Consider the following 16,108-nt stretch of genomic DNA (forward strand, 5'->3'; position numbering starts at 1 on the left):
TCTGCCCTGTGCTGACCAGGCTGGGCCTGATTGCTTACTGCCGGACTCCCTGTTATAGTATGACCAGCTTAAAATAGCCTGGCACTGGTTACGGGGAATGAAGGACATAGTTTTTCCTCCAGTGCCCCCTATGGGTAGAATATAACCCACTTTCTGCATATGGAGGCATTATTTACCCAGGATATCAGCAACAGCAGTTATTTTATATAGCGCCGCTAATTCTACAATGGAAATACTTCTATTTCAACCTACATCTCACTATTTTCCCTAGCTTTGTGCACCCTTTTGTCAGTTATTCTCTTACTCTCAACCCACAGCCCAGTGTGACAACCAACCAGGTAACATCTTGAGTGGCCAAAGAACACTGAGACAATGTGACACATAAACACGGTTACACCTATCGCATATATAGCAGAATGCATTTTACCTTCCAGTCTGGTGGTAGCTGTGCCCCAAACCCCAGCGCAGGAAACAGTTTATCTCTGCAAGTAAATAAAAAATAAATCTGTCTGGCATGAAATCATTCACATTTCCAGTATATTCTTATTATAAATTACATTAAAGATTATCCTAAAAACCTTATAAATTATAAAAACACAGAATGTAATTACACAATATCCTCACATCTCTGTGATAACATTGCATCCTATTCCATATACTTTACTAAAGGTTTAAAAGAGGTGAATTTCTGTAATTTGACAGGAATCCATTTTTCTCTGCCAGCAAGAGACAAGAGTGCACGTTACCGTGGTAACCATTGTGCAGATATCTGAATAACCATTTAACATTGGAGTTGCACAAGTTTCTTCTGTGAGGAGAACCGCATATCAAGCTGTGTGTTGCTGTCACTGTCAAGCATCAACAATGCCACCACCAAATGCTCTCAGAAAGGAGCCCTGTGGCACAAGTAGGGACAGGGGGTTCTCTATATACAAATGGACAGAATTGTGGGTGTGCAAGAGGCTAATTTTGTCAGCTATAAACAAATAGAAGGGAGGGGGTGATAAATGATGTAGGTACCAGAAAAGTAATATATTTTGGACACTGCGCCTATCATTATTCACACTTCTCCTTCCTAATATCGATGGGGAAGTCAGTGTTGCTTCAGCCTCATTGTATGGTATTAGAGTTATGAAGGACAGGACGGTGGGGGGGTGAAGAGCCCTGAAGGACAGGGGAAGTGGGGGGGAGAAGAGCTCTGAAGGACGGGGGGGGGGGGGGGGGGGGGAGGAAGGAAAGAGGTCTGAAGGACAGGGGGGAGGAAGGAAAGAGGTCTGAAGGAAGGGGGGGAAGAAGGAAAGAGGTCTGAAGGAAGGGGGGGAAGAAGGAAAGAGGTCTGAAGGACAGAGGGGGGGGGGGAAGGAAGGAAAGAGGTCTGAAGGTCGGGGGGGAGGAGGAAGGAAAGAGGTCTGAAGGACAGGGGGGGGGGAGGAAGGAAATAGGTCTGAAGGACAGGGGGGGAGGGGAGGAAGGAAATAGGTCTGAAGGACAGGGGGGGAGGAAGAAGGAAGGAAATAGGTCTGAAGGACAGGGGGGGAGGAAGAAGGAAAGAGGTCTGAAGGACAGGGGGGGAGGAAGAAGGAAAGAGGTCTAATGGACAGGGGGGGGGAGGAAGGAAAGAGGTCTGAAGAACAGGGGGGGGAGGAAGGAAGGAAAGAGGTCTGAAGAACAGGGGGGGGAGGAAGGAAAGCGGTCTGAAGGACAGGGAGGGGAGGAAGGAAAGAGGTCTGAAGGACGGGGGGGAGGAAGGAAAGAGGTCTGAAGGACAGGGGGGGAGGAAGGAAAGAGGTCTGAAGGACAGGGGGGGAGGAAGGAAAGAGGTCTGAAGGACAGGCGGGGGGGGGGGAGGAAGGAAAGAGGTCTGAAGGACAGGGGGGGAGGGGGGAGGAAGGAAAGAGGTCTGAAGGACAGGGGGGGAGGAAGAAGGAAAGAGGTCTGAAGGACAGGGGGGGAAGAAGGAAAGAGGTCTGAAGAACAGGGGGGGGAGGAAGGAAAGCGGTCTGAAGGACAGGGGGGGAGGAAGACCTCTGAAGGACAGGGGGGGAGAAAGACCTCTGAAGGACAGGGGGGGAGAAAGACCTCTGAAGGACAGGGGGGGAGAAAGACCTCTGAAGGACAGGGGGGGAGAAAGACCTCTGAAGGACAGGGGGGGAGAAAGACCTCTGAAGGACAGGGGGGGAGAAAGACCTCTGAAGGACAGGGGGGGAAGAAAGACCTCTGAAGGACAGGGGGGGGGAGAAAGACCTCTGAAGGACAGGGGGGGGAGAAAGACCTCTGAAGGACAGGGGGGGGGGGAGAAAGACCTCTGAAGGACAGGGGGGGGGAGAAAGACCTCTGAAGGACAGGGGGGGGGGAGAAAGACCTCTGAAGGACAGGGGGGGGGGAGAAAGACCTCTGAAGGACAGGGGGGGGGAGAAAGACCTCTGAAGGACAGGGGGGGGGAGAAAGACCTCTGAAGGACAGGGGGGGGAGAAAGACCCCTGAAGGACAGGGGGGGAGGAAGGAAAGAGGTCTGAAGGAAGGGGGGGAAGAAGGAAAGAGGTCTGAAGGACAGGGGGGGAGGGGGGAGGAAGGAAAGAGGTCTGAAGGACAGGGGGGGAGGAAGAAGGAAAGAGGTCTGAAGGACAGGGGGGGGAGGAAGGAAAGAGGTCTGAAGGACAGGGGGGGAGGAAGAAGCAAAGAGGTCTGAAGGACAGGGGGGGGAGGAAGGAAAGAGGTCTGAAGAACAGGGGGGGGGAGGAAGGAAAGCGGTCTGAAGGACAGGGGGGGAGGAAGGAAAGAGGTCTGATGGACGGGGGGAGGGAGAAAGACCTCTGAAGGACAGGGGGGAGAAAGACCTCTGAAGGACAGGGGGGGAGAAAGACCTCTGAAGGACAGGGGGGGAGAAAGACCTCTGAAGGACAGGGGGGGAGAAAGACCTCTGAAGGACAGGGGGGGAGAAAGACCTCTGAAGGACAGGGGGGGGGAGAAAGACCTCTGAAGGACAGGGGGGGGGAGAAAGACCTCTGAAGGACAGGGGGGGGGGGAGAAAGACCTCTGAAGGACAGGGGGGGGGGGAGAAAGACCTCTGAAGGACAGGGGGGGGGGAGAAAGACCTCTGAAGGACAGGGGGGGGGAGAAAGACCTCTGAAGGACAGGGGGGGGGAGAAAGACCTCTGAAGGACAGGGGGGGGAGAAAGACCTCTGAAGGACAGGGGGGGGAGAAAGACCTCTGAAGGACAGGGGGGGGAGAAAGACCCCTGAAGGACAGGGGGGGAGAAAGGAAAGAGGTCTGAAGGAAGGGGGGGAAGAAGGAAAGAGGTCTGAAGGAAGGGGGGGAAGAAGGAAAGAGGTCTGAAGGACAGGGGGGGAGGAGGAAGGAAAGAGGTCTGAAGGACAGGGGGGGAGGAGGAAGGAAAGAGGTCTGAAGGTCGGGGGGGAAGGAAGGAAAGAGGTCTGAAGAACAGGGAGGGGGGAGGAAGGAAATAGGTCTGAAGGACAGGGGGGGAGGAGGAAGGAAAGAGGTCTGAAGGACAGGGGGGGAGGAGGAAGGAAAGAGGTCTGAAGGACAGGGGGGGGAGGAAGGAAAGAGGTCTGAAGGACAGGGGGGGGAGGAAGGAAAGCTGTCTGAAGGACAGGGGGGGGGGAAGGAAAGCTGTCTGAAGGACAGGGGGGGAGGAAGGAAAGAGGTCTGATGGACGGGGGGGAGGGAGAAAGACCTCTGAAGGACAGGGAGGGAGAAAGACCTCTGAAGGACGGGGGGGGGGGGGAAAGACCTCTGAAGGACAGGGGGGAGAAAGACCTCTGAAGGACAGGGGGGGGGGGGAGAAAGACCTCTGAAGGACAGGGGGGGGGAGAAAGACCTCTGAAGGACAGGGGGGGGGGAGAAAGACCTCTGAAGGACAGGGGGGGGGAGGAGCTCTGAAGGACAGGGGGGGGGAAGAGCTCTGAAGGACAGGGGGGGGGAAAGAGCTCTGAAGGACAGGGGGGGGGGGAAGAGCTCTGAAGGACAGGGGGGGGGGGAGAGCTCTGAAGGACAGGGGGGGGGGAGAGCTCTGAAGGACAGGGGGGGGGGGGAAGAGCTCTGAAGGACAGGGGGGGGGGAAGAGCTCTGAAGGACAGGGGGGGGGGGAAGAGCTCTGAAGGACAGGGGGGGGGAAGAGCTCTGAAGGACAGGGGGGGGGGGAAGAGCTCTGAAGGACAGGGGGGGGGAAGAGCTCTGAAGGACAGGGGGGGGGGGAAGAGCTCTGAAGGACAGGGGGGGGGGAAGAGCTCTGAAGGACAGGGGGGAAAAAGCGCTGAAGGACAGGGGGGAAAAAGCGCTGAAGGACAGGGGGGGGGGAAGAGTTCTGAAGGACAGGGGGGGGAAGAGTTCTGAAAGACAGGGGAAAGAGCAGGTGCAGGCTGGGCTGGGGGGCAGGTGGACATCTGCCCCCGGGGAGGTCCCATAGGGAACTATCTTGGGCTTTGTCACCTACATTTTATTTCCTTGAAAATGTTCCTAATAGGCAGCTGAGTCAAGACTTGCCCAGGGGCTAAAATTTACCAGCACTTCCCTGAAGAGTTAGATGCTTTAGGTTACATACCCACCGGTGTTTTATATATGTTTTACAAAAGAACTGTACAGTATCAAATGCACTGAAATATGGAAACACACAGAAATGGAACAAAGAAAAATCACAAGTAGACTCACTGATTAGTATGGATTTACTTGAATAGGACTTGTTAGTTCTACATGTGATTTAAATGCGTAATTCAAACACCAGTAGGTATATACCCTAGAGTCACCTCATAAGTGTTGAAGGAAGTATTTTGTATAGTTCTTTTATCAGGTTACACTGGAATAGATTAATGATGCAACTACAATCAAACAGACTTCTATGTGTTCACACTGCCCGTCACAACATGAGATTAGGCGATTTATTATTTATCAGCATAAATATATATTATAAAAGCTCAGTACATAATATTTATATGATATGAGTTATATGATAAGCAACCTAGTGTAAGGCTGTGAGCAATGTCGTTTAAACAGTGATATGACGGTGTATGTAAATATCATTTTTAGGGCTTGTACATATGGACAGTTTTGTTGTGTGTGTGTCATTCTTTCAGATTGCTGAGAATACAAATGTAACATGACACATTTTCTACAACTTTGCCCCACTCGTCCTTGGAACACCACATATAGCAACCCACCAATAGGTATAAGTTCTTATAGATTCAAGGGTGAGGGCATACGTCATCTGCAACTAATTACACACCTTTAGTAATATAAGTTATAATGTTAGCCACAAACTTAAGCCCATGCCCTCTCACTAACTGTGCTTCAAAACAACTGTAGCCATAAATTGTGGATGGTCGGAGTGAAGAAGAGTTCCGACACTAGACGCGGCTCTGCTCATCAGTTCCGACACTAGACGCGGCTCTGCTCATCAGTTCCGACACTAGATGCGGCTCTGCTCATCAGTTCCGACACTAGATGCGGCTCTGCTCATCAGTTCCGACACTAGATGCGGCTCTGCTCATCAGTTCCGACACTAGATGCGGCTCTGCTCATCAGTTCCGACACTAGATGCGGCTCTGCAAAACACCTCACATCTGCCTTTACTATTAAAGACAATAATAGCTGAGAAGCAAGAGAGCTATAACAGGTAATGCGCTATACCAGTGGTTCCCAAATTGTGCGCCTAGGCTCCCTGGGGTGCCATGGAGACCTCACAGAGGTGCTTCGGCCAGGGTCAGTGGTAAGCAAGGCAAGAGGGCTACTTGGTAATTATTTTGGCTTAGGGGTGCCTTTAAAAATTTTTGACCATAAGGGTGCCTTGAACTGAAAAAGTTTGGAATCCACTGAGCTATACTATGACCTCCTTCTTCACCACCAATTCCACACTGAGGACATTGTACATGACACACATTCTGGGCCTGATTCATTAAAGAAAGTAAAGCAAAAAAATGAGTAACTTTGAACCTTGGCAAAACCATGTTGTAATGCAAGGGGTGCAAATTGGTTTAATATTTTGCACATAAGGAATATACTGGCTGTTTTTTCATGTAGGATGCAAATCCTTGATAGCTTTATTTTTACACTGACATTAAAAATTGATCTAGGACATGCTCTACCCCAACTAGAAATATATCCTCACATTTTAAATTTACCTTCCCCTCCAATACAACATGGTTCTGCCGAGGTTCAAAGTTACTCATTTTTTTGCTTTACTTTCCTTAATGACTCAGGCCGTCTGTGTCTTATCTTCCATCTGCTTCCACCACGGCATAAAGCTACTCTAGGATGGATCCACTGAGCTGAGAACAGGAACACAGAGTACCAAACAAGAGGAACATCTCCCGACTCCCACGTTTTTCTGAAGGAACACCACGAAAGTGACAATAATTGACTCACAAAACAAGTCGCATTAAATGTATAGGACAAGACCCTAAAGACCACAAGCTCTGAATTTGTGAAAATGGAAATGGCCATGAGCCGGTCTGCATAGAAAGGAACACCCCTAAAAATGTGCCCTCAGTACCTCTTTATCTATTTCAAGATTAATCTCACTACACATTTCGGTGTATCAATGCACCTACTCCGTACTTTGCAAGAAACATCCTCATTCCACCCAATGTCCTCTGCTTGTGCAAAAACCCATGCACCTCTACATATATCTACGTGCACTCGCGCAAATCAAGGTCAACGGCAGATTCAAAGCTGGTTATGGAGGTTTTGCACTTTGTAAAGGACTTCCGGCATGTGCAATGATTGTGGCAAAACACTACAACTCCCATCAGCCACTAAATACATGCATCCATTAGCAGCACTAAAAATATCAGTCTCTACCCTGAGGTATCATCACCACCGGTGCCTAAAGCATGGTTAGAGCAGCTTCCGGCTGAATCATACTTGCTCAGAGTTAACAACTACTTAAAAGATAACACAAAATAGACTGTGCAGTGGTAGGGAGCTGGACAGACAGTCTTGAGGCTGTAGAACGGTGTCTGTTACCCAGAGCAATGTAACTTAACAATATTACTTCACTGTAGCCCAGGCATTCCTGTATCTTCCAGAGTACAACTCACAGGTACCATGTTGATTTGGCAAATATGTATGATTGAGTCTAATATATTTAATGGAAGCATGGTACCTAGTGGTTAGCACTTCTGCCTCACAGCTCTGGGGACATGAGTTCAATTCCTGACCATAGCCTTATCTGTGTGGAGTTTGTATGTTGTCCCTGTGTTTGCGTGGGTTTCCTCCAGGTGCTCTGGTTTCCTCCCACACTCCAAAAACATACTGGTAGGTTAATTGGTTGCTATCAAAACTGACCCTAGTCTGTCTCTGTATGTATGTATGTATGTATGTATGTTAGGGAATTTAGACTGTAAGCTCCAATGGGGCAGGGACTGATGTGAATGAGTTCTTTGTACAGCGCTGCGGAATCAGCGGCGCTATGTAAATAAATGGTGATGATGAAGATAGAAGCCACTTGTTTGAAAGTGGAATTATCCGTTTTGTTGATAGATTCAGCTATACAGTAAGTGTTAGTGAAGTCAGATTTTCTTAATACTATAAAATATATGTAAGATAAATATAGCATTGCTGCTTTTAGCTTGCAGCCCTACTATAGTTACTAGACATCTATGATTTACGGTCATGTAAACCATAACAGTTTAAAAATAGCCAGTCAGCAACCATAACAGTTTAAAAATAGCCAGTCAGCAAAATATTAGCTATTAGCAGTAACCTGACCCTATATACTAACTGTAACACAATATATTATCTATTGAGGATGGTTACTGCTGCTCTACCACAAAGATCAATGAGAAGAGTGTAAAACATATATTAATCCATGTTCTTAAGAACTATGTAAAAATGAGTAAATCATAGAAAATGCATAAGAATGGAGCTATGGTCTTAGCATTAAGACTTCTTATGGCTTTCCAGTTCACCTACCAAATAAATCTATGTAGACTGACTGCATCTTTTATGGTAATCATTGCCGGAAATAGCTGACAATATAGATCGAGCTCACCTTAGATCTGGGCAAAGCGACCAGTCCTACATTTTTAACCACTGCAATCTAAGCTGGACCAATACAATATCTGTGGCACTTAACCTCATTTCTCAAACTCCTATATTCATCAGATTGTAAGGTTGTGAGCAGAGCCCTTATACGGCTGTATGTTAATACTCAGTCTTGTTTCATTACTGTGTTTGCTTAGTATGTTGGTGCTATGTAAATAAAAGTTAATAATAATACTAAAAAGATTAAGAATAATTACAATAATAATAATAATAATAAAAAATAATAATGGTAAATCCATTCTCCAATGAACTCAGGCTGTTCTGAGGGCAAAGGGAGAGAACAATTTGGCCTCTCTGATGAATGAATCCTTACACAAGTTGGGAATTTGAAAATTTTCATCCGTGCATCGGCTGCTCCGTGCATGGGGCGCTCCCTGCATCGGCTGCTCTGTGCATCGGCTGCTCCGTGCATGGGGCGCTCCCTGCATCGGCTGCTCTGTGCATCGGCTGCTCCGTGCATGGGGCGCTCCCTGCATCGGCTGATCCGTGCATGGGGCGCTCCCTCCGTGCATAGGGCGCTCCCTGCATCGGCTGCTCTGTGCAACGGCTGCTCCGTGCATGGGGCGCTCCCTCCATGCATGGGGCGCTCCCTGCATCGGCTGCTCCCTGCATCGGACGCTCCGTGCATCGGCCGTCCCCTGCATCTTGCCAGGGCCAACACTGTGATAGTTGTAAATGTTATTACTTACGAATCATAATCCTGGATGATCTGTCCTACAGACCACAGTGCAGAAAGGTATTCATTTGTGCCCATGGGGTTGATGTAATGTAGAGACGAGGAATCTCGGGGATTTCCATTTGATGCTGTGAAGTCAATTCCAACCTAAGCATAAAACAAATATAAGGTTTCATTTAATAGAAATAATTCCACAACACACACGTTTGCTATATAAGGTGTGTTATTCCCTTTTTTCATACGTCTGCTTGTATATATCACAAAAAAAACACTGTCAGGGTCTTCATGTACAAAGCCCCCTTTCTAGTTTATATACGAATAATGCTTAGATAATAGCTTTGTGCTGTAATGTACACTAAACTGATCAAGTGTAATATTTAATTGCTTGCTATGGATTACAGAACATGCGTGCTATTGTACCAAGTACTGTCTCAAAATAGACCAATCCCTTACATGCAAACATTTTAGGCTGAATAAATACCCAATTCTCTACAAGCTAATTACATTACTTGGGTATGTAGCAATTTCTGCCACGTTATGACATTAGTTCCGAGTGAACTGATTATTAGTTTCTAGGTTATGAATTCACATTAACGTGCAAGCAAGTTATACACAGCTGAATCAGGTTTAACAGAGACATGAGGTGCGACTGGGTACTTTCTGAGTGTGCACAGGATCTACACTACATGCAGAGCCAAAACTTGGTTTTTTAATTGCACCTGTCCCTTTGTTCTAAAAGGAGAACCTGGTGCGGTTAGAGGCAAATTGTGTGGCTGTCTTTTGTCTCATATACAGATGCTTCATCTGCATTCTTAGAGCCAATGTTTGTGTATATACACGTTTGTCTGTACAGACTCAAGTGCTGTAATTCTCCCTAGTGTTTGCTTCAGTTTCTCTTAATGCTGTACAATAAATTGTCATGTTGCCGTTTAATACCACAACTTCCTTTTCAGCTGGTTCAGCGGCTTTACAACCTCTGGGAAGATGAAAGCAGCCGCCGCGGCTAACAGATGTGTAATGTACAAAAAGACTTTATTTGGCCCTTCGGTTGTTGCTATACTGCAAATGTCATCTTACGTGGCAAGCGGCTTGTTGTTAATGGTGTATGATAACCTGTATCAACAGAAAGCCTTTATCAGTGGCTATTATACAGCCAGGGCTGACTAATAGGGTTGTGTCTGAACTCTAAAGCTGGGTACACACTACCGGGTTTTCGTCCAATAATCGGCTCAATCAGCCGACATACGACCGATCGTTCAAAAGTCGGGTCAGTGTGTGCAGTGACACGATGGTCGAAAGTCTGCCCAAATGGAAGATTGTCGCCTCATTTGGTTGGTCGTACCGTTTAATATTTTCGTTCCAATCTCGTTTCCGTTGTGTAGTTTGTATAAACTTCCGACCGATCCACAACAGTGAGTACAAAATTAGAGTCTCTGCTCACGACAACATGGCTGTAAAAAGTCGCTAAAGGGACGTCCGCTCTTCCCTTTATCGTCCTAAACAAGGCTAGTGTGTATGCAGTCCATGGACCGAGCGATCGGACCATCGATCGCATGTAAAGTTGGTGGAAAATTCTGTAGTGTGTACCTAGCTTAAGCCATTGCATAGTTGCCAACTTCAAGATGCAGTTTAAAGGGCCACTTTGCTGCTTTGCATGTGCATCTAAGAATAAAAAAATAGAAGTGACACTGTGCAATTTTCCATTCTACAGGATGAGAACAGATACTGAGAATGAACTCCAGCATAAAGAACAAGAGGTGTGGTACTATGTAGATGTCCATGAATACAGCAAACAGATACTGAGAACTGCATTGCACATACAGATCAAAACAGTGTCGGAACTACCATTGGTGCACCGGGGCTCATGGAGATAATGGGGCCCGCTGCATGGCAGATGCAGAAAGTCGGGGGTCCCAGTTCCCTCCCCCTTGCACCGGGGCCCACAGCTTGCTACTTCCACTTCTGGATAAAAAGATGTGGCACTGTGTGCAGTTGTTCAATGCAACATAATACAAAGAGATAGTGACAACTGAATCCAGCATTCAGATCAATAGGAGAGTTGTTCACAGATACTGAGAATTGCATCTGACATAAAATAGGAAGTGGTACTGGGCAATTGTCCTTGCATGGAGTATGAAAAAAAAAATGAAAATTGCATCCAGACCACTTAAAACAATAACTTGCACTGTGCTATTGACATAGCTAGTGCAAACATTACTCATTGCTCTTAAATGACTTTATTAACATCCTCATTGCTCAGTGCTGAACTCTTCAAAAAGAGTATTAGGAGAGCTGTGTATGAGCGAACGCTCACCTAGGGCACAGTGAGATTTAATAAACTTGAATATGATGTGCTTTTTACATAAAGGTCAACTGTATTCTACTGTTGTACCACAAGGACAATCTGATAAACAACCAGCCTGGGGAAGGCAGCTTTCACTGTAAGAAAACGGTGCGAGGACACGGGCGACATCATCCGGATTCTGAAAACATATTTTATCATGAGAGATGAGCTTCCCAGTGACCTCTGAAGTGATATCATTATATATTTGTACACACTGTGCTTTCTATAGAACCCATCAGGTTGATAGAATAGCCCACAGGTCTAGTAAAAAGCAATGTATTTGTGAAGAAACTCACACTTAAAGTGACAGTAAACCTACAATACAAGCTGGATCAATAGGACAAGAGATTTTTTTTTAATTAAAAATATGTATGTATAAGTTCACATACATTAAATTAAACATTTGTAGCACATGCTAATGATAGTATGACTTTCTGTATGTAGAAAAGATATTACATTCCTAATATGGGAGTCTACTGTTAAACTCCTAGGCAACTGTAGCGGCATTACCTGTTGTAATGTGACTTTGCAGGTCAGATCACATCTCACATGAAGAGAGTGGACAGTGTAAACTATACAAACAGTGTTGTTTGCTATTCACAGGTTATATGGTCATACAGAGGGGAACCTGAATTACTTACTGTAAACATTAACTGACATCCTCCCAGTATGTAGTCAAGGAAAGAGTAATCTCTTGTAATCTGTAAGAAATACATGTATATCAGTGATGTTAGGAAATAATTATGTAATACGCATGTAAAGCTAATAGAGCATTGGAAGCTTGTTCTCAGACCTCCCTACAGCACAGTGTAAAGAGAGCTTCCATAGAACACCTTTAGTGTGTACCCAGTGTGTACACTCAGAACACTGCAGACAACACTGGAATTGACTCTAAGCAAATGTTTGTGTACAGGTCCATTTACTTACATTATGTTTTGGGCTATCTGGGTTAAAGTGTGTATTAGTTTTAAGGGTCACACATAGCACTGCAATCCAAAACTTGTCAATGAGCAACTGTCAATTCATTCTTCTAAATTAATAAGTTCCAAAATTAAAATGGACACCACTGCCCAGCAGGACAAACAGCACCCGCTGCCCATCAGGACAAACAGCACCCGCTGCCCAGCCAGTCACACAGCACCCGCTGCCCAGCACGTCACGCCGCACCCGCTGCCCAGCACGTCACACAGCACCCACTGCCCAGCACGTCACACAGCACCCACTGCCCAGCACGTCACACAGCACCCACTGCCCAGCACGTCACACAGCACCCGCTGCCCAGCACGTCACACAGCACCCACTGACCAGCGGGACAAACAGCACCCACTGACCAGCACGACAAACAGCACCCACTGACCAGCACGACAAACAGCACCCACTGACCAGCACGACAAACAGCACCCACTGACCAGCACGACAAACAGCACCCACTGACCAGCACGTCACACAGCACCCACTGACCTGCACCCACTGACCAGCAGGACAAACAGCACCCACTGACCAGCACGTCACACAGCACCCACTGTCCTGCACCCACTGACCAGCAGGACAAACAGCACCCACTGACCAGCACGTCACACAGCACCCACTGACCAACACGTCACACAGCACCCACTGACCAGCACATCACACAGCACCCACTGACCAGCACGTCAGACAGAACCCACTGACCAGCACGTCAGACAGCACCCACTGACCAACACGTCAGACAGCACCCACTGACCAACACGTCAGACAGCACCCACTGACCAACACGTCAGACAGCACCCACTGACCAACACGTCAGACAGCACCCACTGACCAGCACATCACACAGCACCCACTGACCAGCACGTCAGACAGCACCCACTGACCAGCACGTCACACAGCACCCACTGACCAGTAGGACAAACAGCACCCAATGTCCAGCATGTGGTCCTTACCTTACAAAATTTAATGATGATTACACCAGAGTTTTTGTAGTTCCTCTTTTTCTTTTGTTTCTTTGGATTAATACAGTCAATTTCTACCTGAAATGATGACCACAAATTACTTAATAGAGAAATGACATTTAGGGGAAGACTCAAATGTTAGTGATGTCCCATCATAGCATCTCACGATGAGGCTTCGTGGGATATAGGGCAGAAAAACATCACAGTGTCATCGGAGAGAGGACCATTGTGTGTGTATCGGTGTCTTGCACTATTCATTGTTTATTTTGTTGTAGAGTTTAAAAGTAAACTTTGAATGTTTGGTGTAAAAATCTGTTACGGCTGCATGAATAACATATCTATACAGACTCCAGCTAAATAGAAGTGCTTTTAAATCTGTGCAGCCTCCAGCTGTTCAAGCTCATTATAAGACCCCATACCATAAAGGCAAAATCTCATTGTGTATCTCCCACTTATCCACTACCCTTTCTGTGAAGTCCTTTTTCCTCAAATTTCCTCTGAACCTACTTCCCCCCCAGTGTCAGCTCATGTCCTCGTGTTCTAGTACTTCTCTTCCTTTGAAGAATGTTTCCCTCCTGTACCTTGTTGAAACCATTGATTTATTTGAATGTTTCTATCATGTCCCTTCTCTGCTCCAAACTATACATATTACATATAAGATATTTTAGTCTTTCCGGGTAAGTTTTGTGCTGTAGGCCATACACTATTTTAGTTGCCCTTCTTTGTACAGTCTCTAATGTCTTTATATCCTTCTGGAGATATGACCTCCAAAACTGAACCAAATATTTTAGATGAGGCCGTACCAATGACCTATTAACAGGCCTGTCCAACCTGTGGCCCTCCAGGTGTTGTGAAACTACAAGTCCCAGCATGCCCTTCCAGCTATCTGCTGGTTGTCTACCGGCAAAGCATGCTGGGGATAGGCCTGACCTATACAGTGGCATTTTTACTTCTTTCTGCTACGGATTCCTCTCCCTATGTAACCAAGCATCTGACTTGAAGAGATTTTACTGCCAGACTGTTGATTGTGGCTGTATAATAAAGGACCTCTAGGGTCAGGAGACTGTAGGATGGGAGGCATGTCATGGGCGGATAGGAGGGTAGATTAATGTGTGTATCACTGACAAGCAGATGACATTGAACCCCACAGACAATGTAACCAGAGGGTACTCACAGACTTGGAATCACGAGCCTCACACATCTTTATTGCTGTGGTCTGAAACTCCCCAATGAAGTCATGTCCTCCATCATTGTCATAGTCAAAGCACATGACCTGTGAAAACAACCACACAACATCAGCACTCATTAAAGTTGAGCTTTAGTTGAGAAACAATATTATTATTTATTAAAGAGAATATAGCAACTCCAACAAATAACGGCAGAGTAGAGGCAGAGCTCTGTCCAACATGACTATGTCATTAACATGTGAGTCATTACCGCGCAGTTCTAAAAAGGTAACTAAATCTTGTGTTTATAGTGTGAATATTTCATCTTTTATAGTTCTCCAATTAGAACCAACCTGTGTTTAGGTTAAATAAGACTGTAAATGATATTGACAACAAAGTAAGCTAACATATGAATGAGCTCAGCACTGCCCAATACACCTAAAATGCCTCATTTATTAAACAAATCATCTCTCAGACAGAGAAGCGACCTTGTAAAAGTCTGTTAACCGATGTATTGTTTTCAGAATCAGCTATTACTCGATTGTTACCTTTATTGGTTTCTCGATATCTCCATTGCACAGAGACTGTAAGGGTACGGTGAACGGCTTCCACACCGGGTCCAGAGTGTATTTTATGACCTGAAGGTGAGACAACTGGTTAAGCAGTTATAAATCGTGCACTTTAAGAAGCAGACAAACATTTCCCTGCAGCATAAAGTTCTATCCCTTTATCTGTGGGGCATTGGTGCATTTGCTGTTTATCCTGTTTCATGGCTGCTGCTGTCACTAAACATCTGAGAACAGTGTAAAGTTATCTGCTGGTTATTTACCTTCTGTAGACAAATGATAAAAGAGAAAGAGACAGAGACAAACACAGAAAGAGAGCGAGCGCGAGAGACAGCGAGAAAGAGAGCGAGAGACAGCGAGAAAAAGAGAAAGAGAGAAAGAGAGCAGAGACAGCGAGAAAGAGAGCAGCGAGAAAGAGAGCAGCGAGAAAGAGAGAAAGAGAGCAGAGAGAAAGAGAGCAGAGAGAAAGAGAGCAAGAGAGCAAGAGAGCAAGAGAGCAAGAGAGAAAGAGAGCAGAGAGAAAGAGAGCAGAGAGAAAGAGAGCAGAGAGAAAGAGAGCAGAGAGAAAGAGAGCAGAGAGAAAGAGAGCAGAGAGAAAGAGAGAAAGAGAGCAGAGAGAAAGAGAGCAGAGAGAAAGAGAGCAGAGAGAAAGAGAGAAAGAGAGCAGAGAGGAAGAGAGAAAGAGAGCAGAGAGAAAGAGAGCAGAGAGAAAGAGAGCAGAGAGAAAGAGAGAAAGAGAAAGAGAGAAAGAGAGCAGAGAGGAAGAGAGAAAGAGAGCAGAGAGAAAGAGAGCAGAGAGAAAGAGAGCAGAGAGAAAGAGAGCAGAGAGAAAGAGAGCAGAGAGAAAGAGAGCAGAGAGAAAGAGAGCAAGAGAGCAGAGAGAAAGAGAAAGAGAGCAGAGAGAAAGAGAGAAAGAGAGCAGAGAGAAAGAGAGCAGAGAGAAAGAGAGCAGAGAGAAAGAGAGCAGAGAGAAAGAGAGCAGAGAGAAAGAGAGCAGAGAGAAAGAGAGCAGAGAGAAAGAGAGCAGAGAGACAGAGACACAGAGAGAGAGAAAGAAAGAGAGCAGAGAGAAAGAGAGCAGAGAGAAAGAGAGCAGAGAGAAAGAGCAGAGAGAAAGAGAGCAGAGAGAAAGAGAGCAGAGAGAAAGAGAGCAGAGAGAAAGAGAGCAGAGAGAAAGAGAGCAGAGACAGAGAGAAAGAGAGCAGAGAGAAAGAGAGCAGAGAGAAAGAGAGCAGAGAGAAAGAGAGCAGAGAGAAAGAGAGCAAGAGAGAAAGAGAGCAGAGAGAAAGAGAGCAGAGAGAAAGAGAGCAGAGAGAAAGAGAGCAGAGAGAAAGAGAGCAGAGAGAAAGAGAGCAGAGAGAAA

At 46.4% G+C, this 16,108-nt stretch overlaps 1 protein-coding gene across 3 annotated transcripts in view; it reads right to left on the reverse strand.

Annotated features, from left to right (window-relative positions):
- The window catches only part of CPNE2 (copine 2), an 85,153-nt gene that overhangs the window by 7,591 nt on the left and 61,454 nt on the right, over positions 1-16,108 (reverse strand). For all 3 annotated transcript variants that reach the window (XM_075188965.1, XM_075188964.1, XM_075188966.1), the window contains exons 7-12: positions 14,728-14,817; positions 14,188-14,286; positions 13,005-13,091; positions 11,724-11,783; positions 8,752-8,885; positions 428-482 (exon numbers count right to left, since the gene is read on the reverse strand). In XM_075188965.1, the coding sequence (XP_075045066.1) occupies positions 428-482; positions 8,752-8,885; positions 11,724-11,783; positions 13,005-13,091; positions 14,188-14,286; positions 14,728-14,817 (525 nt within the window). The remainder of the gene's footprint in view (positions 1-427; positions 483-8,751; positions 8,886-11,723; positions 11,784-13,004; positions 13,092-14,187; positions 14,287-14,727; positions 14,818-16,108) is intronic.

The sequence above is a fragment of the Mixophyes fleayi genome, chromosome 10 (assembly GCF_038048845.1).
Source record: "Mixophyes fleayi isolate aMixFle1 chromosome 10, aMixFle1.hap1, whole genome shotgun sequence".
Lineage (NCBI taxonomy): Eukaryota > Metazoa > Chordata > Amphibia > Anura > Limnodynastidae > Mixophyes > Mixophyes fleayi.